The sequence below is a fragment of the Odocoileus virginianus genome, unplaced genomic scaffold (assembly GCF_023699985.2).
Source record: "Odocoileus virginianus isolate 20LAN1187 ecotype Illinois unplaced genomic scaffold, Ovbor_1.2 Unplaced_Scaffold_16, whole genome shotgun sequence".
In the NCBI taxonomy this organism is placed as follows: domain Eukaryota; kingdom Metazoa; phylum Chordata; class Mammalia; order Artiodactyla; family Cervidae; genus Odocoileus; species Odocoileus virginianus.
The window spans coordinates 530,536-552,649 of record NW_027224278.1 but is presented as its reverse complement, the minus strand read 5'-3'; the positions used below and the strand labels follow the sequence as shown (position 1 = coordinate 552,649).

General features: G+C 44.2%; 1 protein-coding gene across 1 annotated transcript in view; it reads left to right on the top strand.

The window, feature by feature from the left end:
- Positions 1-378: 378 nt before the first annotated feature.
- VBP1 (VHL binding protein 1) overlaps positions 379-22,114 on the top strand; it is a 68,363-nt gene continuing 46,627 nt past the window's right edge. Inside the window, exons 1-8 of the mRNA XM_020889545.2 lie at positions 379-593; positions 7,277-7,419; positions 9,009-9,084; positions 10,198-10,300; positions 10,464-10,557; positions 10,671-10,782; positions 12,326-12,432; positions 13,307-13,348. Coding sequence (XP_020745204.1) covers positions 515-593; positions 7,277-7,419; positions 9,009-9,084; positions 10,198-10,300; positions 10,464-10,557; positions 10,671-10,782; positions 12,326-12,432; positions 13,307-13,348 — 756 coding nt within the window. The 5' untranslated portion in view covers positions 379-514. The remainder of the gene's footprint in view (positions 594-7,276; positions 7,420-9,008; positions 9,085-10,197; positions 10,301-10,463; positions 10,558-10,670; positions 10,783-12,325; positions 12,433-13,306; positions 13,349-22,114) is intronic.

Below are 22,114 nucleotides of genomic sequence, written 5' to 3'. Positions count from 1 at the left end.
GAAGGCCAGGTCAAGGATTTCCACAGCACTGTCACACGACCACTTTACTTCCTAAGACCGAAAGATCTCCAGATCTTTCATCTGTGGTCCCCAACATGTCCCTCTTTCTCATGATATTCACTCAATGGCAGTTGTTTATTCTCTTATTGAGGGTCTATCATGCCTTGGTCGCCTGAGATGCTCTGCCTCACGCGGGGTCCTACCTCCCTGAACCCGCTATACTCGGCCCCAGCGCCTCGTGACTTCATGCCTCACCTCATAATTCTGCAGGCCCGAGTCAGGGGGTGCAGGACAGAGTGACGGTGACTTCATGCCTCACCTCATAATTCTGCAGGCCCGAGTCAGGGGGTGCAGGACAGAGTGACGGTGAAGGCCGGCTGCCAGGCAAAGTCTTTGTTCCGTCATCTCAGGCGCCCCTCCCATTGCCCGGGTACAGGCTCAGTCAGCTGGCCGGAAGAGGAGGGGCCAGCTTTTGCTGCCATTACCCTTGTGGCTGGCAGCCGGCGACGCACTTATGGGGTCGTCTGCGTCCAAGGCTGCCCTCGCCGCAACCACCAACGAGCCCACCGAACCTGAGCCGAAACACTTGGCAGGTGAGTAGGCACTATGGCCTCTCAGGCCCTGCTGCAGCCCCAGCACCCTCCCCCTCCACCGCATGGCCATGGGCACGGGGGCGTGGGGGAGGGGGCGTTCGCACTCTAGTGCCTTTGATTGAGCCTGGAACCCAAACCATGGTCTCTTTAACTCCAAACGTCGAACTTTTTGCACGTTCAGCCTGAACCTTGAGGCATAATAGGCAGCGGAGTAACAACTCGGGCTTCTGAGAGGGGTCCCATTCTTAAAGTTTTCTGTTGCCCAGAGACTCCCTGTGGAGCAAGTATGGGGGTCTGTGTGTGTGCATGCTCAGTCATGTCCGACTCTTTGTGCCGGAACAGTGGCGGATGGGTGTGTGTGTGTGTGTGCATGCTCAGAGGTGTGCAACTCTGTACCAGAGCAGTTGTTTATGGGTGACTGTGTGTGCATGCACATGCTCAGTCGTGTCCGACTCTTTGCACCGGAGCAGTGGGATATGGTTGTATGTGTGTGTGTGCACGTGTGCATGCATACTCAGTCATGTCCAACTCTTTGTGCTGGAGCAGTGGCATATGGCTGTGTGTGTGTGTGTGTGTGTGTCTGTGCTCAGTCCTGTCCAACTCTTTGTACCAGAGCAGTGGCGTGTGTGTGTGTGTGTGTGCTCATTCATGTCTGATTCTTTGCACTGGATCAGTGTCATATGGGTTTGTGTGTGTGTGTGTGTGTGTGTGTGCTCAGTCATGTCCAAATCTGCACCAGAGCAGTAGCAGATGGGTGTGTGTGTCTGCATTTGTGTGTCCATGCTCAGTCATGTCTGACTCTGTCCCAGAGGAGTGGCATGTGGATGTGTGTGTGTGTGCGTGTGTGCACGTGCATGCTCAGTAGTGTTCGACTCTTTGTGGTGGAACAGTGGTGTATGGGTGTGTGTGTGTGTGTGCTCAGTTGTGTCCAACTGCACCAGCGCAGTGGCATATTGGTGTGTGTGTCTGTTCAGTTGTATCTGACTCTTTTCACCAGAGCAGTGGCATATGGGTGTGTGCGTGTCTATGCCCTCAGTAGTGTCTGACTGTTTGAGTTGTAACAGTGGCAAATGGGTGGGTGTGTGTGTGTGTGTGCTTGGTTGTGTCCAACTGCACCAGAGCAGTGGCATATGGGTGTGTGTGTGTATGTGTGTGTGATCAGTTGTGTCCAACTCTTTGTGGTGGAACAGTGGTGTATGGGTGTGTGTGTGTGTGCTCGGTCGGGTCTGACTGCATCAGCGCAGTGGCATATGGGTGTATGTTTGTGTTCATGTGTGTTCAGTCGTGTCTGACTCTTTTAACTGGAGCAGTGGTATATGGGTGTGCACACGTGTGTGTGTGTGTGCTTAGTCATTTCCGACTTTGCACCAGAGCAGTGGTGTATTGGTGTGTGTGTGTGTGTTCAGGTTCAGTCCTGTCTCTTTGCACTGGAGCAGTGGCATATGGGTGTCTGTGTGTGATTGTGTGTGCTCAGTCATGTCTGATTCTTTGCACTGGAGCAGTGACAGATGGGTGTGTGTGTGTGTGCAAACACAGTTGTGTCCTACTCTTTGCGCCTGAGCAGTTTTGTATTGGGGGGTGTTTGTGTGTGTGTGTGCTCGGTCATGTCTGACTGTGCCAGCACAGTGGCATGTGTGTGTGTGTGTGTGTGTGTGTGCATGTTCAGTCGTGTCTGACTCTTTTTGCCAGAGCAGTAGCATATGGGTGTGCGTGTCTCTGTGTGTGTGCGCTCACTTGTGTCACACTCTGCACCAGAGCAGTGGTGTATGGGTATGTGTGTGTGTGTGTGTTCATGCTCAGTCCTGTCCATCTCTTTGCGCTGGAGCAGTGATGGATGGGTGTTTGTGTTTGTGTGTGTGTCTGTGTGTGAACACAGTCGTGTCCTACTCTTTGCGCCTGAGCAATTTTGTATTGGTGTGTGTGTATGTGTGCTCAGTCATATCCAATTCTTTGCACTGGACTAGTGACGAATGGGTCTGTGTGTGTGTGTGTGTGTGTGTTGTCATGTCTGACTCTTTTCGCCAGAGCGGTGGCATATGTGTGTGTGTGCATGCATGTGTGTGTTTGTTCAGTTATGTCCAACTCTGCACCAGACCTGTGGCATATGGATGTGTGTGTGTGTGTGTGTGTGTGTGTGTGAGCTCAGTTGTGTCCGACTCTTTGTGCCAGAGCAGTGGCGTATGGGTGTGTGTGTGTGTTTGTGTGCATGCTCAGTCGTGTCTGACTCTTTACCCTAGAGAAGTGGCGGATGGTTGTGTGTGTGTGTGTATACTCAGTCATGTCCAGCTCTGCACCAGAGCAGTGGCAGATGGGTGTGTGTGTGCGCTCAGTCCTGTCTGACTCTTTGCACTGGAGCAGTGGCATATGAGTGTGTGCATGTGTGTGTGTGTGTGCGTGCTCACTCCTGTCCAACTGTTTGCACTGGAGCAGTGGCACATGGGTGTGTGTGTGTTGGTATGTGTGTGTGCTCAGTCATGTCCGATTCTTTGCACTGGAGCAGTGATGGATGGGGTGTGTGTGTGTGTGTCTGTGGGCGAACTCAGTCATGTCCTACTCTTTGTGCCTATCCAGTTTTGTATTGGTGTGTGTGTGTTTGTGTGTGTGCTCAGTCATGTCTGATTCTTTGCACTGGAGTGGTGACGGATGGGTTTGTGTGTCTGTGTGTGTCTGCATGTTCAGTCATGTCTGACTCTTTTTGCCAGAGCAGAGGCATGTGTGTGTGTGTGTGTACTCAGTCATGTCTAACTCTGCACCAGAGCAGTGGCATATGGGTGTGCATGTATTTGTGTGTGCGTGTGCACTCAGTAGTGTCTGACTCTTTGTGGTAGAACAGTGGCATATGGGTGTGTGTGTGTGCTCGGTCGTGTCTGACTGCACCGGAGCAGTGGCATATGGGGGTGTGTTGGTGCCCATGCGCTCAGTCATGTCTGACTCTTTGCACCGGAGCAAAGTGGGATATGTATGTGCATGTGTGTGTGTGTGTATGTGCATGTGTGTATGCATACTCAGTCATGTCCGACTCTTTGTGCCAGAGCAGTGGCGTATGGGTGTGTGTGTGTCTGTCTGTATGTGAGCTCAGTCGTTTCTGACTCTATGCACCTGAGCAGTGGTGTTGGGTATGTGTGTTTGTGTGTATGCTCAGTAGTGTCTGATTCTTTGCACCGGAGCAGTGGCGGATGGTTGTGTGTGTGTGTGTGTACTCAGTCATGTCCAACTCTTTGCTGTGAAAGTGGCATATGGATGTGTGTGTGTGCGTGTTCAGTCGTGTCCGACTCTTTGCACCAGAGTAGTGGCAGATGGCTGTGAGTGTGTGTGTGTATTTGTGCGCTCAATCTTTTCTGACTCTGCACCAGAGTGGTAGCATATGAGGGTGTGTACATGTCAGTCCTGTCTGACTCTTTGTGCTGGAGCAGTGGCATATGGGTGTGTGTGTGTGTGTGTGTGTGTGCGCGCGTGTGCATGCATGCATGCTCAGTCATGTCTGACTCTTTGCACCGGAGCAGTGGCGGCTGGCTGTGTGTGTGTGTGCGTGCGCGCGCGCGTGTGTGTGTACACAGTTGTGTCCAATTCTGCACCAGAGCAGTAGCATGTGGATGTGTGCATGTGTGTGTGTGTGTGTGCTCAGGCGTGTCCAACTCTTTGTGCTGGAGCTCTGGCGTATGGATGTGTGTGTGTGTCTGTGTGTGAACTCAGTTGTGTCCTACTGTTTGCGCAGTGGTGTGTGGGTGTGTGTATGTCTGTGTGTGAGCTCAGTTATGTCCGATTCTTTGCACTGGAGCAGTGGCATATGTGTGTGTGTGTGTGCATGCTCAGTAGTGTCCGACTCTTTGTGGTAGAACAGTGGTGTATGGGTGTGTGTGTGTGTGTGTGTGTTTGGTCATGTCTGACTCCTCCAGCACAGTGGCAGATGGGTTTCTGTGTGTGTGTCCATGTTTAGTCATGTCTGACTCTTTTCGCTGGAGCAGTGGCATGTGGGAGTGTGCGTGTGTGTGTGTGTGCTCAGTCCTGTCCAACTCTACACCAGAGCAGTGGCATATGGGTGCGTGTGTGTGCATGTGTTTGTGCTCAGTCCTGTCTGACTCTTTGTGCTGGAGCAGTGGAATATGGGTGTGTGTGTGTGTGTGTGCTCAATCATGTCTGACTATTTGCACAGGAGCAGTGGCATATGGGTGTGTGTGCTCAATAGTGTCCGACTATCAGTGGTGGAAGAGTGGTGTATGGCTATGTGTGTGTGCTTTTGTGTGTGTGTGTGTGTGTTCGGTTGTGTATGACTCTGTGCCAGAGCAGTGGCATATGGGGGTGTGTGTGTGCGCATGCATGCTCAGTTATATCTGACTCTTTGCCAGAGCAGTTGTGTGTGTGTGTGTGTGTGTGTGTGTGTCTGTGTGTGTCTGTGTGTGCTCAGTCATGTTTGGCTCTGCACCGGAGCAGTGGTGGATGGTTGTGTGTGTTTTTGTGTGTGCATGCTCAGTCGTGTCCAACTCTTTGCTCCAGAGCAGTGGTGTATGCGTTTGTGCCTGTGTGTGTGCGTGCTCAGGCATGTCTGACTCTATGTGCTGGAGCAGTGGTGTATGGGTGTGTGTGTGCATGTTTGTGCATGCTCAGTTGTGTCCAACTCTTTGTACCAGAGCAGTGGTGTATGGGTGTGTGTGTGTGTGTGTGTGTGTGTATGTGCTCAGTCGTGTCCAAGTCTTTGCACAGGAACAGTGGCTTCATAAACAATCTGTGCTGTTGGCAATAGATGTAAATCCCATTGCTATTGCAACTTTTGTAGCCGATTCAGCCTTTTGATCAACTCTTGATTTTGCTATTTGGCTTCAAAACTATTCATTGACCTAATGTGCATTTGTCTCCTGTAATTTTTTCTTATCATCATGATAATGGGTGTTTATTGCAGCAACTAACAGTTCACCAAAGTTAAGCAGATTAATTTCCCCTCACTATATATATTTTTAAAGTTTCCTGAAGATTATTCTCAACAGGACCCATATTAGATTCTGGGACAGTATATATAATCCAGCCCTGCGCTAGGATGTAACATGTACCAGGATTAACTTTTCAAAGCCTGAAGGTTAAGCAATAATTACCAATGTGAAGTGTGCATGGAACCAAACAGGGGCACTTGAATCAGTACCAGCATAACTGAAAGATTCAGTCCAAAGACTGAAATCATGCCAAAGCAGAAATAAAAAGGTTGCAGAGGAAACTGCACAGAAAGAGGAATGAAGCAGACCTAAAGATAAAAAATATAGCAGAGAATCTCATTCTTCATAACCTTAAACATGGCATGGACATGTTTGCTAAGTTGTTTCAGTCGTGTCCAAGTCTGTGCAACTCTGTGGACTGTACCTGCCAGGCTCCTCTGTCCATGAGATTCTCCAAACAAGAATACTGGAGTGGGTTCCATGCCCTTTTCCAGGGGATCTTCCCCACCAAGAATGGAACCCATGACTCCTGTATTGCAGGGAGATTCTTTACCACCTGAGCCACCAGAGAAGCCTGCCAAACATGGCACAGCAACTGGCACATATTAGGCATTGAAGCTGAGTATATATGTTTGTTGAATAAGTAAATCTTACTTTACAGGGTCAGTCTGTCACTCTAATCCACTAGCATATTTATTAAGCTCCCTCTTCAGTACCTGTCCTACTGCTGTGCATATGAAGATGCTGCGTAATGGATAAGTGCTACGGATTAAGTTGTTTTAGAATGATAGTTTATAGGTGGTTTGGAAAGCAAGGAGAACTTTTGAACTGATAAACAGCAAGGAATCATTGTATGTTCTTCAGTAGGAAAACAAGATAATGAAACTTACCTTTTGAGGGGCTGTAAAAGTCAGTTAATTAATTAATGGTTATAACCTTGAGGCAGGAAAGCAGAAAGCTGTTGCAGTAAACCAGGTACAAGGCTGTTGGGAAGTGGACTCAAGAAGAAAAAGCAGTAAGAAATTAAAAGGTGTAAACCACAAAGTCAGACTTAGGGAGACAAAGCTCCTTACTGAACCGTCATGGAATGATACTTTTCTTGAGCGAGGCACAATGACAAAATGTTTAATACCTTGGTCTTCAGAGTCAAACAAACCTGATTTCAAATCCCAGCCCTTCCACTGAACTACTTGTATGACCTTGAGCATGTTACTTACCTTCTTGAGTCTTACCCATTTATTTAACAAGTATTTTCCATAACTTGGTATGTGCCAGCTACTGTGCTGGGTCTTAGGGAGACACTGATGAGCAGAATCAATGCAATCACAATCCTCATTAACTATGGAACAAATAGGGTAAACAGGCGTTCAGTATCACCTACCATGTTAGTACCAGGTGGCTCAGTGGTAAAGCATCTGCCTGCAATGCAGAAGATGTGGGGATTTGATCCCTGGGTTGGGAAGATCCCCTGGAAGAGGAAATGGCAACCCACTCCAGTTTCTTGCCTGGAGAATCCCATGGACAGAGGAGCCTGGTAGGCCACAGTCCATGGGGTTGCAAAGAGTCAGACACGGCTGAGTGACTTAGCACGGGCATGCACAAATTTTACTACTTGAAATGAAGAAAATGTTTCCTGGTTTTCTTTATCATGTCTCTGAGATTTGATTGCATTTGGATTTCAGGTAAAGTTACCAATTTTGGTTTTGAAATTTTTTTTCTCAGTCTGTGTTTTAATGCTTGTCACTGTCTCTAATTTAGATCTGATTCAGTACATAAATGGAACAAATATGAGTGTTGTCCATCTGGCTGATATTCTTTCTGAGAAAACTGGTAGCAGCAGCTGGGTGGTGGTGTTCAAAGCCCTGGTTACTGTCCATCATCTCATGGTGTATGGAAATGAGGTGAGCATGGCGTCTATTCCTTCCTTTTAGTACAAAGGACTGTCAGGACACAATTGCTGAATATGCTCAGTGTGTTAGGGGCTTACTACATTTTGCTTTCATTCATGACAAGTGGGGAAAGTACATGGAAGTAGATACGAAAACAACAATTTTTCCATTTTTACTTGTGAATTTCTCTTTGCAATCAGTATTTAATAAAGTATACCATTTTGCTAGTAGAGGAAGTAAGCCACGGAATGATATTTAGAGTCCAATATAATTTCTATAAATGTTAAAAATTCATACCATATTTGTCCATGTGACAGGTATATATATGAAACTATAAAGAGAATAGGATGCAAGGATAGCACATGAAAATTTTGATAATGTTTCCTTCCAGGTAGGAGAAGTAAATTGAACTTGAGGATGGGACAAAGGCCACTATTAACTTTATCTGTAAGGCCTTATGCCTCTTATTTTAAAATAGAGTTGAAGAGACCTCCCTGGTGGTCCAGTCGTTAAGAATCTGCCTTGCAATATAGGGGATGAGAGTTCAATCCCCGGCTGGGAAACTAAGATCCCACATGCCATGGGCCAACTGAGCGTGCACCACAGCTAGAGAGTTGGTGTGCCATAACAAAAGATCCCGTGTGACAAAATGAAGATCCATTGTGCTGCACCTAAAACCTAACTCAGCCAAATAAATAAATAAATGATAAATAAATTCCTGCCAAAAACTAGAACTGAAGGAGATATGTGCAAAAGTTAGCAGTTGCCATTTCTGGGCAGTGGGGTCCAGAGATGTATCAAAGTATTCTTTTTATTTTTCTATTAATTGAATTGTTAAATAATTTAACATGAGTGATCAAAATAATTAATCCTATAATTGCCACTGACCCTTGAATATCTCAGGTTTGAACTGCACAGGTCCTCTTGTATGTGGCTTTTTTCCATCATAAGTACTACAGCACTACAGTATCCATGCTTGGTTGACTCCATAGGCATGGATGGAATCACAGTTACAGTGGCATGGCATCTACAGATAGCTGACTGTAAATTATATGTGGGTTTTATTCCCTGGTGGCTCAGCTGGTAAAGAATCACCTGCAATGTGGGAGACCTGGGTTTGATCCTTGGATTGGGAAGATCCCCTGGAGAAGGGAAAGGCTACCCACTCCAGTATTCTGGTCTGGAGAATTCCATGGACTGTATATATAGTCATGGGGTTGCAAAGAGTCTGACATGACTGAGCAACTTTCACTTTATATACTATGAATTATATGGGAATTTTTGACTGCATGGTGGGTCAGTGTCCCTAACTCCTGAGGTGTTACTGATAGAAAGGCATGGGTGAAAAGTGTGTACTCACATTAGCTTTAATGTTTAACCCCTTGTTTATTTGGGGGGTATGTCAACAGACTTGGCAGCACTGCAGATCCTTATGTTGGCTAGCCCAGGGTGTGATGGTGCTCACCTTAATCAATGCCCCTGAAATAGAAGATATGTATGATAGAATTATGTTAAGTATGTATTCACAGAGAAAAAATCATGAATGAACTCTATTTGTGAACCAAAACTAATTTTGAGAATTTGGCACACTTGTTTGACAGCGTTTTATCCAACATCTTGCATCGAGAAGTTCTTTGTTCACTTTACACAACTTTCTGGATAAAAGTGTCATAGAAGGTAAGATGATTCTTTGATGGAAATATTTCTTTGTGGCAAGGAGGGAAATGTTCTAGAAACCATGCCTAGTTTAAAAAAAATGGTTCTGAATGATGAAGGGTGTAATGTGGTGTACGTTTTATGATGGAAGGTAGTTTCTAAATTCATTGACACAACACATATGCAGGTATTTACTCAGTGAAGCTTTCCTGGCTCAGTCTCCCAAAAATCATGGTCCCTTTATCCCTTCTCTGCCTGAGTTTTATTCTTTCCACTTCTCAGCAACTAAACATCTCTGTATTTTTCTTTTCTTTTGCTTGTCTATCAATCACCATTGGAGTATAAGATCCGTGTAGGCAGGTTTTTTTTTTTTTTTTTTTTTTTTGCGGGAAGGAGGGTGGGTCTGTATTGTTCAATCCTGAATCTACAGCATCATAGTGAACACTGAATAATTGTTAAGTGAATAAGTAAATTGAATAAATGAATCAAGGCCCATAGTGAGCAGTTGAGTTTCTGTCATGACCTTTCTCTTTACATTTTGTCTATGAAGTAGGAGCAAAGTCATTTGTTGAGTGAAAGGAAGACTGGAACGATGGTAACAAGGGGATAGGGGGTGTCAGGAAAATGTTAAGGATTTATAATAGTGTTTGTGAAAATGTGAAAGGAACTAATAAAGTTCAGTTATTTCTCTGGTTCAGAAATGTCACCATCAATACCATATCCAAAGGCGATATCAACACTTTGAGGAAGGGCTGGTGCACTGGGATGACCCTGAGGGATGGGATGGGGAGGGAGGTGGGAGTGGGGTTCAGGATGGGGAACACATGTACACCCATGGCTGATTCATGTCAATGTATGGCAAAAAACCACCACAATATTGTAAAGTAATTAGCCTCCATTAAAATAAAAATAAATAAATAAGCATAAACTCATTTTAAAAGTAATATTTAACAGAAAGTTTTAGGAATACTGTACTCGGTGAGTAATAAAAGCCATTCTGGTGTTTTATGTTTCAAAGATATTGTTGAGGGATATGCGTGAATGTGGAATGATAAATCTTTGCGTTTGTTGATGTATGTTGTAAATGGTTAACATTGGTTAAACTGGAAATAATAAAAAGTATTTCATTTTTAGGCTATACTATGTCACCTTTCATCAGACGATATAGCAAGTACTTGACTGAAAAGTCACTCGCATATAGACTGATGGAGTCAGACATCACCAAAACCAAGAGAGGGTAGGTAAATATTGTTAGTTTGTAAGCAAGAAGTACTGCAGTATATATCTGTTCTGATATGTAGTTTAGCAAAAACGCAGCTATTTTTCAAGATGCCGATGTCACAGTGCTTCTCAAACTCTTAATTAGCATTGATGTTATGAACTTCTTTTATCTTTTATAGGACAGATGGTGTGATGAGAACTATGAACACTAAGGAGCTGCTGAACACTCTTCCAGTTATTCAAGTTCAGTTTGACGCTCTTCTGAATTTTAATGTAAGAGGTTTATAAATCCTTTTTTAAAAAAAATATTGTTAAGCAGCATTGTTTGACTGTAGGTGGGAGAGGGAAAAAAGTGTGGTGGTAATCAATTCCTCTTTAATTTCCAGGCAAATGCTGATGATCTAACTAATGGTATAATACATGCTGCTTTCATGCTCCTCTTTAAGGATTCTCTTCGCCTCTTTGCAGTCTATAATGAGGGGATCCTTAATCTGCTAGGTAAGCTAAAATAAACATGACTTTTTAAAACCTAAATTGGCAAAAATACTTTATTTGTAAAAACCCTTTATATCTACATTTAGATTCATCTGTGTTTTAGGTTCAAAACATAAGATCTTTACAAGGTCATACATATTTACATAATTAGACATCATATTGCTTTTTTTTAAGCTTACTGTTTATTAAGCAATATACATTATAAATTGGCACTTATTTTAATTGAAAATTATTGTGTTTACTTTTTAAAATGTACAGTTCAGTAGTTTTTAGTATAGTCACAGTTGTGCAATTATCACTACTGTCTAATTCCAGAATATTTTCATCATCACCAAGCCCCTTACCCATTAGTAGTCAGTAATTACTTATGCCTTCTCCCAATCCCTAGGAAATGCCTCTATTGATTTACCTATTTTCATTTCATAATAACAGAATTATATGTGGTCTTTTGTATCTGACTTCTTTCATTTAGCATAATATTTTCAAGGTTCATCCACATGATAGCATATATTACTACTTCATTCTCCACTCAGCCCTGTTATAAACATCTTTATTTTTTTTTCTTTTTCATTTATTTTTATTAGTTGGAGGCTAATTACTTTACAGTATTGTAGTGGTTTTTGCCATACATTGACATGAATCAGTCATGGATTTACATGTGTTCCCCATCCCGATCCCCCCTCTTGCCTCCCTCCCCATCCGATCCCTCTGGGTCTTCCCGGTGTACCAGCCCTGAGCACCCGTCTCATGCATCCAACCTGGGCTGGTGATCTGTTTCACCTTTGATAGTATACTTGTTTCAATGCTGTTCTCTCTGAACATCCCACCCTCGCCTTCTCCCACAGAGTCTAAAAGTCTGTTCTGTACATCTGTGGCTCTTTTAGAACTTGTCAATTTGTATATAAGTGCTAACTGATATTTCTGGGAAATTTATTGGGAAATTAACATGGATTGCCATATTTATTCATTACACAGTAAGTCCCACTCAACTAACATCAAATAGTACAATTCTAACTTTCCTAAGATACAGCCTACAAATTATTGTTTTGATCATATACAAGCAAATGTTTCTTAGGCTTTTTAGGAAATTTCAGTCATCATTTAGCCCTAACCAGTTTTGTTGTTGACAATTTGAGATAATTTTTACATTTAGGAAGTGCCTGATACATTTGTTGAGTTATAAAGAGTAGGAAATACAGCCCCTCTATCAGAGACCATCAGAACCTGATGTTAATCAAAAAAGATTCCAGACTAGAATTTGTAGAAATTAAACTAAACTATCTAAATTATATGTGTATGCTATTAAATGCCATATATATTACCAGCACCAGTGTCCGGCATGCAGTAGTTCCTGTATAAAAAAATCTGTTGGTTATACTTAGATGTGCAGTGTTGTTGTTTGTTAAAGCAAAACATTACTGGATTAAAACTGTAGTTGTTTTCAAGAAGTTAAAATCATTTCCAGAATTAACAGAATCATCAGAAAGGAATGAAACTTGGGACTGCTACAATACTGGCTACTTTGTCATTTTTTTTCTATTTTTAGAGAAATATTTTGACATGGGGAAGAGGCAATGCAGGGAAAGTTTGGATATTTACATCAAGTTCCTGGAAAGAATGACCAAACTGGGACGGTTCCTTAAAGTTGCAGAGGTACAGAAATCTATTTCTAGCCACGGCTCTTGTGCTATTTTCTGTATTAGTTTAGTATCCTGTACAACTATCCCTCCACCCCACAATCACTGTCACACAAACAGAAATGGGTAGTTTTAACTATTTTGTAAACAGTACAACTAAAAATTAGGAATAGATACTTCAAATGTACCCTCCAATGCACTTGTGATCAAAAACAATCTTACAATGATTTCTATTCTGTGACTTGAGGATAATTTATACCAAGCTTACCTTCCCACCAGAAACAGCTCTAAAACCAGTGAGAGAAGGAAACATATGAGGTGGGCCACAGGTTTGCCCTAGTAGCTATTTCTGAGTATTTGAAAAGTTAGAACACATTTGTATGATATCCAAAATGAAGCCAAGCTCTTCACAAAACAACAAAGACTCAAAATCTGGCAGGTCTTTTTAAATTTTATTTTAAGAGCAAATATAAGTTTATGCTTAAGTGTGCAAGGCATTCTTTTGTGGTGGTTGCTCAGTCGCTGTTATGTCTGATTCTTTGCGACCCCATGGACTATAGCCCACCAAGCTCCTCTGTCCATAGGATTTCCCAGGCAAGAATACTGGAGTGGGTTGCCATTTCCTCCTCCAGGGGATCTTCTGACCCAGGGATCGAACCTGTGTCTCTTGCATTGGCAGGCGGATTCTTTACCGCTAAGCCACCTGGGAAGCCCCACAAGACATACATTAGCCTGCCATTTTTCTTGATCTGGGTGTGTACTAGCCCAGCAAGGCACTCTTGCTCTTGGAGTCCTTTCTTTTTAGTATACAAATTGGTCTCACACTTAGTTTTCTTTGTTAACACTCCTGGCTGTAATGTTTTCTTTTTCCCCTTTTCTTCTGATTTCAGCAAGCTGGAATTGACCAGAATAACATTCCATATCTTCCTCAGGTCAGTACATCTCTTGTCTGTCTTTAAGTGGCTTTTTGTCTTTGTTCTGTGTTTATTAATCATCATCTGAGATGTCATTTTCTGTATGGTTGCATGTGTATTTTCATTTCCCTGAGAGTAACATTTATATTTCTACTTATATATACATAGACTTGTGTCTTTGAAACAGGTCTTTGAGCCATAGGTCTTACAAAAGAGGTCGTTCCCCACTGAGTGCAAATGGTGACTTATAGTATAACAACTCCAACATGCTTTTTCAGTGGACAGAACTGATCAGTGAAAATAGCAAGGCATTCTTTACATCTGTGTCCCTTTGCTGTCTCACATATAGGGTCATCATTACCATCTTTCTAAATTCCATATATATGTGTTAATATACTGTATTGGTGTTTTTCTTTCTGACTTACTTAGCTCTGTATAATGTAAAGAACAGACTGTTGGACTCTGTGGGAGAAGGTGAGGGTGGATGATTTGAGAGAATAGCATTGAAACATGTATATTATCATATGTGAAATAGATCGCCAGTCCAGGTTTGATGCATGAGGCAGGGTGCTCAGAGATGGTGCACTGGGATGACGCTGAGGGATGGGATGGGGAGGGAGGTGGGAGGGGGGGTCAGGATGGGGAACACATGTACACCCATGACTGATTCATGTGAATGTATTCATTCACATATACACCACATTATTGTACATTCACATATACACCACAATATTGTAAAGTATGGCAAAAACCACTATAATATTCACATATACACCACATTCACATATACATTCACATATACACCACAATATTGTAAAGTATGGCAAAAACCACTATAATATTATAAAGTAATTAGCCTCCAACTAATAAAAATAATGGGGAAAAATAAAATAAATACAGAGTCTAAAAAAATAAATAAAATTAGAAAAAATTTAAAAAAAAGAAAATAGCAAGGTATTGGGAACAGTGAGTTTAGGCTTGAGGCTGCGTTATCTGCCTTTCACGTGTGTCATCTCAAGCAACTCATTTGTATTCTCCATGCCTCCTTTATGCAAATGAAGAATGAGGGCGACACTATTGCCTGCCTTACAGCAGAGTTGTGAGCATCAGATGAGCTCAGGCTTTTTCCTTCTCCCAAAGTCTCTCATCAGGAATCCCTCACGTGGCAGGCAGTGCAGGTGAGGGTGAAATGCGGGTCTGGTAGGCTGCTCATGCAGCCCATGGGTGCCCTCTTGACCTGCCTGCTCTCCGTCCCGCGTATGTCATAGGGTTTGAGCAGCAGAGGTTGCAGGCCCAGCCTGCTGACCCGCTCTGAGACCCAGACTAACATGGCAAGCTACTTTAGGTCACTTGGAATATGAGCCAAAGCAGTCTTTCCTGGTCTCCAGATCTCTAAGAGACCTCCCAGTACTCATGTTTCCTTTTTCATGGTGAGACGTGTGAGATACAACACTTTGTCTTCTATTTTGAATGAGATTTCCTGGTGGACCCCTGGCCACTGATGCTCTAAAAGTTTTACTGCTATGGAAGGCTCCTGAATCTTTGTAGGGTTGACCTTCTATTGGAGTGCATATCACTTTCCAAGTTCCCCTTTCTGCTCATCTGGTCCATTTAGCATGACATCATGAATGGAAGTAGATCAGCGCAATATTCTGAGGGGTGACCAGAGGGACTAAACTCTTTCTGACCATATTCTGACCAACATATGGGTTGAGAGAGTTAACACAGCCTGGACCGGATCATAAATGTATAGCATTGTTCATTTCATCTGCCACAAACTCTTACTGATTCATAATTTAGATGACATGGAAAGCACAGCACTCACTAAACTGTTAGCCGCATACCGTGTTCCTGAGACTACATTAATCTACATCTACTGAAGAGCTATGACAAACCTAGATACACTTTGCTGACAAAGGTTTGTAGAGTCAAAGGTTTGGTTTTTTCCAGTAGCCATGTATGGATGTGAGAGTTGGACTATAAAGAAGGCTAAGCACCGAAGAATTGATGCTTTTGAACTGTGGTATTGGAGAAGACTCTTGAGAGTCCCTTGGACTGCAAGGAGATCCAACCAGTCCATCCTAAAAGAGATCAGTCCTGGGTGTTCATTGGAAGGACTGATGTTGAAGCTGAAACTCCAATACTTTGGCCACCTCATGAGAAGAGCTGACTCATTTGAAAAGACCCTGATGCTGGGAAAGATTGAAGGCAAGAGGAGAAGGGGATGACAGAGGATGAGATGGTTGGATTGCATCACTGACTCAATGGACATGAATTTGAGTAAACTCTGGAAGTTGGTGATGGACAGGGAGGCCTGGCATGCTGTGGTTCATGGGGTCTCAAAGAGTCAGACATGACTGAGTGACTGAACAACAGCAACAAAAACCAAAGAAACTATAGTGGCTGCAACTGGGTTACACTTGATTGATTATGCTGCAGTTTGTCATTCCCCAGGGCCTATTTTGGGGGCCATACTGGTGAATTATATAGATATACAGTAGGGACCATCACCCCTGCATCCTCTTTACCTTTAAGATGGGCACGGATTTCTGCAATCTTCCTAGGAAGTGATCTCGTTTATTTTTACTGTTTTGACTGGACTATAGGTGGAGGCATGTCCCCAGCTGGCAATGCTGTGACTTAACTGTAGTTAGAGGCCTAGAGGCCAGGAAGGGGGTGGGGACATATCCTGATGAGACATGTAACTTGGGGGGGGGGGTAGTGGTCTCCATATCATCTCCAGCAAGGGAGGAGGAGGAAGCTTCTTCAGGTTCAGAGCCTTCTGGGGAATCTGGGGATTCAGAAGTTCCACAGCCATTCCCCAGGTCTCCCCATCCCATAAGTCAGGTCCTTAACTAGCACGACCTGCTGCCTAACTCTGGTGTTGCAGACCTGCCTTGGTTGAGACTGGAGGAATGGGAGGTGGTCAGGCATGTGTGGGGGGAAGTTTGTGAAGAAAAAACCCAGTGGACCCAGCAGAGGCCTCCAGTTAGAAGGCAGAGGAGGTTGGGAGGACAGGATCATTGCAGCTGCAAGGAAATGTTGAGTTTGGTATCAGGAGAAGGAGGGAGTGTCTATCTGATAACTTTCAAAAACCTTTGAGGGAAACATATGTGTCCTCACAATCATTCCTTCATGTGTGGAGAGGTACCAAAGTGACCTATTTTCTGCACAGACATTGAACCCCATCAAATGGTCCACAATGGGAACCACTGTTGGATGCAGTAAGGCACAGCTTCCCGAATGAGAATTCCACTAACCAGACAGAGAGACAATGAGAATGTCTGCATTAGTAGAGGAGAAGATGGGGTTTCATTGCCCAGAGTCACGATAATTAGTGGATTGCAATCAACAGGCCTTCACAGACACAGGTCTGGCCCCTCCCAGGAGGGAGATATCATGAATGAGATAGTCCTAACCCCTGCCAGAGAGAAAAGAAAGACTATGGAGACATGACTCGATATCTCCCCAGATATCATCCTCTTGACTTTCTGCACCTTGACCTCCCTTCCTTGAGGGTGGTGGCAAAGGTGGGAACGGTTCCCATGCTGAGAATTGCACAGCCCAACATGGCAGCACAGACCAGCTTCAGTTGAACTGGGCTTTGGCTTCTTGGCCTTGGCCCCCTTCAGTGCTCAGTGCCTGCGGCCGGAGCTCTGGAGGGGGGAGGGCATCTGGACAAGACAGCCCCCGGTTAGAGGTCCTTCTTTCCCATGAGACCCCCCTCTGTTCTCCTTACCTCTGCTCTGCCTGGTTCCTAGGATCCCCAGGACCCCTGAGTCAAAAACCAAAATCGATGGCTGGGGGAGAGACCGCAGAAGTCAGGCAAGGCTCTTTGTTGTTCAAGTGTCACACAGGTCTCCACTCCTTGCTCTGTGAATCAGCTGCTTTTACTGCAAGAGCTTCCTTATCAGCACGCTGGCTTTAGGCCCTTAGCCAGCACAGAGAGTCATCTGTCCTGGCCTTGGGCCGGCTGAGCTGCTTGCTGGGCACGTGCTTTCCGGGGTGTTCTGGAAAGCCTGGGATGGACTAAGACGCAGGGCTCTCTGGGATGGGAGGGAGGTGGGGAGTCACTTGATCTTTTAATTCCCTGGCTACTCTGATGACATCTTGATTAAAAGTTCAAGATGAGGTCTTCCTTCCTTCCTCCTCTTTGCCCCCTCAGTCAGCCCCCTTGAGAGAGGTCCATGCACCCTTGGGAGGAGCATTTGCAGTCAGTCTTGATGCTCAACCCCTGCAAGGTTGCAGAGGTCTTCCTCTGCACCTCTGCGTCGCTTGGCCAGTTTCTCTCATGATTCCGACCATCTTGACTTTACGTGGAGGAAGGGAAATGTTAAGTGCACACTCCCCATGTTCAGGCTCAGTCAAACTCTTTGGTTTTCTGAAGAGGCGTCTCCCTCACTTCCTTGGCTGATCTTTCGTCCTCGGTCTCTACCCCATCTTGGGCTCATGGAGTATCCTTCCGTGAGTGGCTGTCCGGTGTGTCTGTCTAGGTCTACCCCTTTTCTTGCCACCCTTCTCTGCTCTTTCATTCATGTTGGGTTCAACTCCCACAAAACTCACACATCGGCTGCTCTGCTTGTGATTCCGTGCATTTTCATTTTTCAGCCAAGTGCTTTAAACCTTTAAACCTTTAAACCTAAGGGCCGCACCCCTTAGCAGAGTTCCAGGAGCCCAAACTCTGGGGGACCTACCATATGGAGTGGCCCTGGTTTTGGTGGGCGGGGGGCTACTGGGTGCTTCCCAGAAGAGCTCTGACAGCCTCCCGCCTACCCTTTTGCTGGAATCATCGGAAAGCAAATTGAATGAAAAAAGAATGTTTCCAACCCACATTGTGCAAGGAATGGCAACTTCTCTCTGTTTATGATTTTGTCATGTGTTTGTTGAATGACTGATCCAGAAATGCTTTGTGCCTTTGCCGTACATGTGTGTTTGTCCTGCTGATGTTGGCAGTCCCCTGATCATTTTGGGGTCCCTCTCCCTCTTTTTTCCCCATCGTGTATGTTTGAACATTTGAAGTTCATCCTGGACTCCAGACCTCCTGGTCTCCCTGCTGCTGAGGAGCCTGTGGCCTCTGGCTTGGGACAGACTCTCCAATTCCTTTGTGCCGAGAGTGCCCACATGTTTAAGAGGCATCTGTGGGGAAGTCTTCTCCTTGTCCCCATATTTGGTGTGATGGGAAATTCCTCTGAACAGATTTCTGCTTAGCTGCATCATCCCAGCAGCCCATCCATACTGAGTGATACCCAGCCTCCTCTGAGTCTTCTCAGACTCATGTGTTTGATGCTTTTCTTTTCTTTTCTTTTCTTTAATTATTTTTTAAAAAAAATTTTAATTGGAGGATAAGTGTTGCCCTTCTTGGTAACTTGTGTGCCATTATCCCTATTCCTCTCAGAATGGTCCCTTAGCCCTGGCACACCTCTGTGAACACTTCCTTCATTAAACCCTTTTCCAGCTGCTAGTTCAGCCGCATTGGGGTCAATCTCTGCCAGCGTCAACTCAAGAACGTAGCTTCAACTCATCTCCACTGCTCCACGTCCATGTACTTTGCCCCCTGCTGATTGTTTTATACAATGCAACCATGATGCTGGTCTGAGAACTTTCACATTACAGATCTGATCATTTCACTCCTCACTTCAAAGTCGTCCAGCAGTCATCCAGTATTCTCAAGTTGTTTAGGTTTGTCATAGCTTTCCTGCCAGGAAGCAATGTCTTCTAATTTCATGACTGCAGTCACCCTCTGCAGTGATTTTCAGTTCAGTTCAGTTGTTCAAAGAGGCGTGTCCACACCAAGGAAACCAGATCTGAAAGAGACACGTGCACCCCAATGTTCATCGCAGCACTGTTTATAATAGCCAGGACATGGAAGCAACCCAGATGCCCATCAGCAGACGAATGGATGAGGAAGCTGTGGTACATATACACCATGGAATATTACTCAGCCATTAAAAAGAATTCATTTGAATCAGTTCTAATGAGATGGATGAAACTGGAGCCCATTATACAGAGCGAAGTAAGCCAGAAAGATAAAGACCATTACAGTATACTAACACATATATATGGACTTTAGAAAGATGGTAATGATAACCCTATATGCAAAACAGAAAAAGAGACTCAGATGTATAGAACAGACTTGTGGACTCTGGGAGAAGGCGAGGGTGGGATGTTTCAAGAGAACAGCATTGAAACATGTATATTATCTAGGGTGAAACAGATGACCAGCCCAGGTTGGGTGCATGAGACAAGTGCTCAGGCCTGGTGGACTGGGAAGATCCAGAGGGATCGGGTGGAGAGGGAGGTGGGAGGGGGGACTGGGATGGGGAATACATGTAAATCCATGGCTAATTCATTTCAATGTATGACAAAAACTACTGTAATGATGTAAAGTAATTAGCCTCCAACTAATAAAAATAAATGGAAAAAAAAAAAAACAAAAACAGTTTGCATCAGGTGGCCAGTTCAGTTGTTCAAAGAGGCGTGTCCAACTCTTTGCAACCCCATGGACTGCAGCACACCAGGCTTCCCTGTCCATCACCAACTCCCGGAGTTTACTCAAACTCATGTCCATTGCATCGGTGATGCCATCCAGCCATCTCATCCTCTGTCGCCCTCTTCTCTTCCTGCCCTCAATCTTTCCCAGCATCAGGGTCTTTTCAGATGAGTCAGTTGTTTGCATCAGGTGGCCAAAGTATTGGCGCTTCAGCTTCAGCATCAGTCCTGCCAATGAAGTGATGGGACCAGGTTCCATGATCTTTGTTTTCTGAATGTTGAACTTTAAGCCAACTTTTTCACTCTTCTCTCTCACTTTCATCAAGAGGCTCTTTAGTTCTCTTCACTTTCTGCCATAAAGGTGGTGTCATCTGCATATCTGAGGTCATTGATATTTCTCCTGGCAATCTTGATTCCCGCTTGTACTTCATCTAGCCCAGCATTTCACATGATGTACTCTGAATATGTTAAATAAGCAGGGTGACAATATACAGCCTTGATGTACTCCTTTCCCAATTTGGAACCAGTCCGTTGTTCCATGTCTGGTTCTAACTGTTGCTTCTTGACCTGCATACAGGTTTCTCAGGAGGCAGGTAAGGTGGTCTGGTATTCCCATCTCTTGAAGAATTTTCCATAGTTTGTTGTGATCCACACAGTCAAAGGCTTTGGCATAATCAATAAAGAAGAAGTAGATGTTTCTCTGGAACTCTCTTGCTTTTTTGATAATCCAGCAGGTGTTGGCAATTTGATCTCTGGTTCCTCTGCCTTTTCAAACTCCAGCTTGAACATATGGAAGTTGGGCAGTGATTTTATTTATTTATTTATTTATTTTTAGGGGGCAGTGATTTTAGAGCCCAAGAATAGGAAATCTGTCACTACTTCCACCTTTTCCTCTTCTATTTGCCATGAAGTGATGGGGCTGGATGCCATGATCTTAATTTTTTAATATTTAGTTTTAAGCCTAGACAGTGTGTTAAAAACCAAAGACATAACTTTGCTGACAAAGGTCCAAATAGTCAAGGCCATGGTCTTTCAAGTAATCATGTACAGTTGTGAGAACTGGACCTTAAAGAAGGCAGAGTGCTGAAGAATTGATGCTTTTGAACTGTGGTGCTGGAGAACACTCTTGAGAGTCTCTTGGACTGCAAGGAGATCAAACCAGTCAATCTTTTTTTTTTGTTTTTTGTTTTTTGTTTTTACAATATTGTAGTGGTTTTTGCCATACATTGATATGAATCAGCCATGGATTTACATGTGTTCCCCATCCTGAACCCCCCTCCCACCTCCCTCCCCATCCCATCCCTCTGGGTCATCCTAGTGCACCAGCCCTGAGCACTTGTCTCATGCATCAAACCTGGACTGGCGATCTGTTTCACAATTGATAATATACATGTTTCAAACCAGTCAATCTTAAAGGAAATCAACCCTGAATACTCATTGGAAGGACCTGATGCTGAAGCTGAAGCTCCAATACTTTGGCCACCTGATGCAAAGAGCTGACTCATTGGAAAAGACCCTGATGCTGGGAAAGATTGAGGGCAGAAGAGAAGAGGGCAACAGAGGATGAGATGGCTGGATGGCATCACCGATTCAATGGACATGAACTTGGGCAAACTCTGGGAGATAGTGAGGGACAGGAAGCCTGGCATGCTGCAGTCCATGGGGTCTCAAAGAGTTGGACCCGAATTGGTGACTGAAAAACAACAACAGTTTTCAAGTTAATGTCCAACTGCCACAATGTTGACATGAGTTTAAGGTCTTAGACCATCGAAAACCCTCCCAGTTTCATCTCCTCCACACACCCCTTGGCTCTCCCTGCCCTGGCAACGTAGTTCACCTTTATTTGTGGCTTGTGCCATATGCCCGCTTGTCATGCTCATTAATTTCATACCATCCGACTTTTCTCCCTCAGCTCTCAGCTCAGCTGTTATGTTGTTCAGCTTGCTTCTCTGCCATGCCTCACTTGATCAGATTCACCTAAACACCAAGTATCATGTACCTCTCTTTCATAGTACTTTTCACAGCTTTCATTTGACATTTGTTCATTTGATTATTTGATATCTCTCCTCTCCCACACCCCAAGTCGTGAGGCCTGCTGTATTCCTTGTGCCTGGTGTCTAGTAGTTTATTAACAAACTCTTCTTGAGAAGTGAATGGTTGGATCAGGGGAGACATGCCGGGACACACAGAACGCTGGTTGGGAATTGACCTTATGTAAGAAGCACACTTCTCCCATCTTTAATTGGAGTGGAAAATGAAAGGGTGCATCCACATTCATTTGGCAGATACCAATTA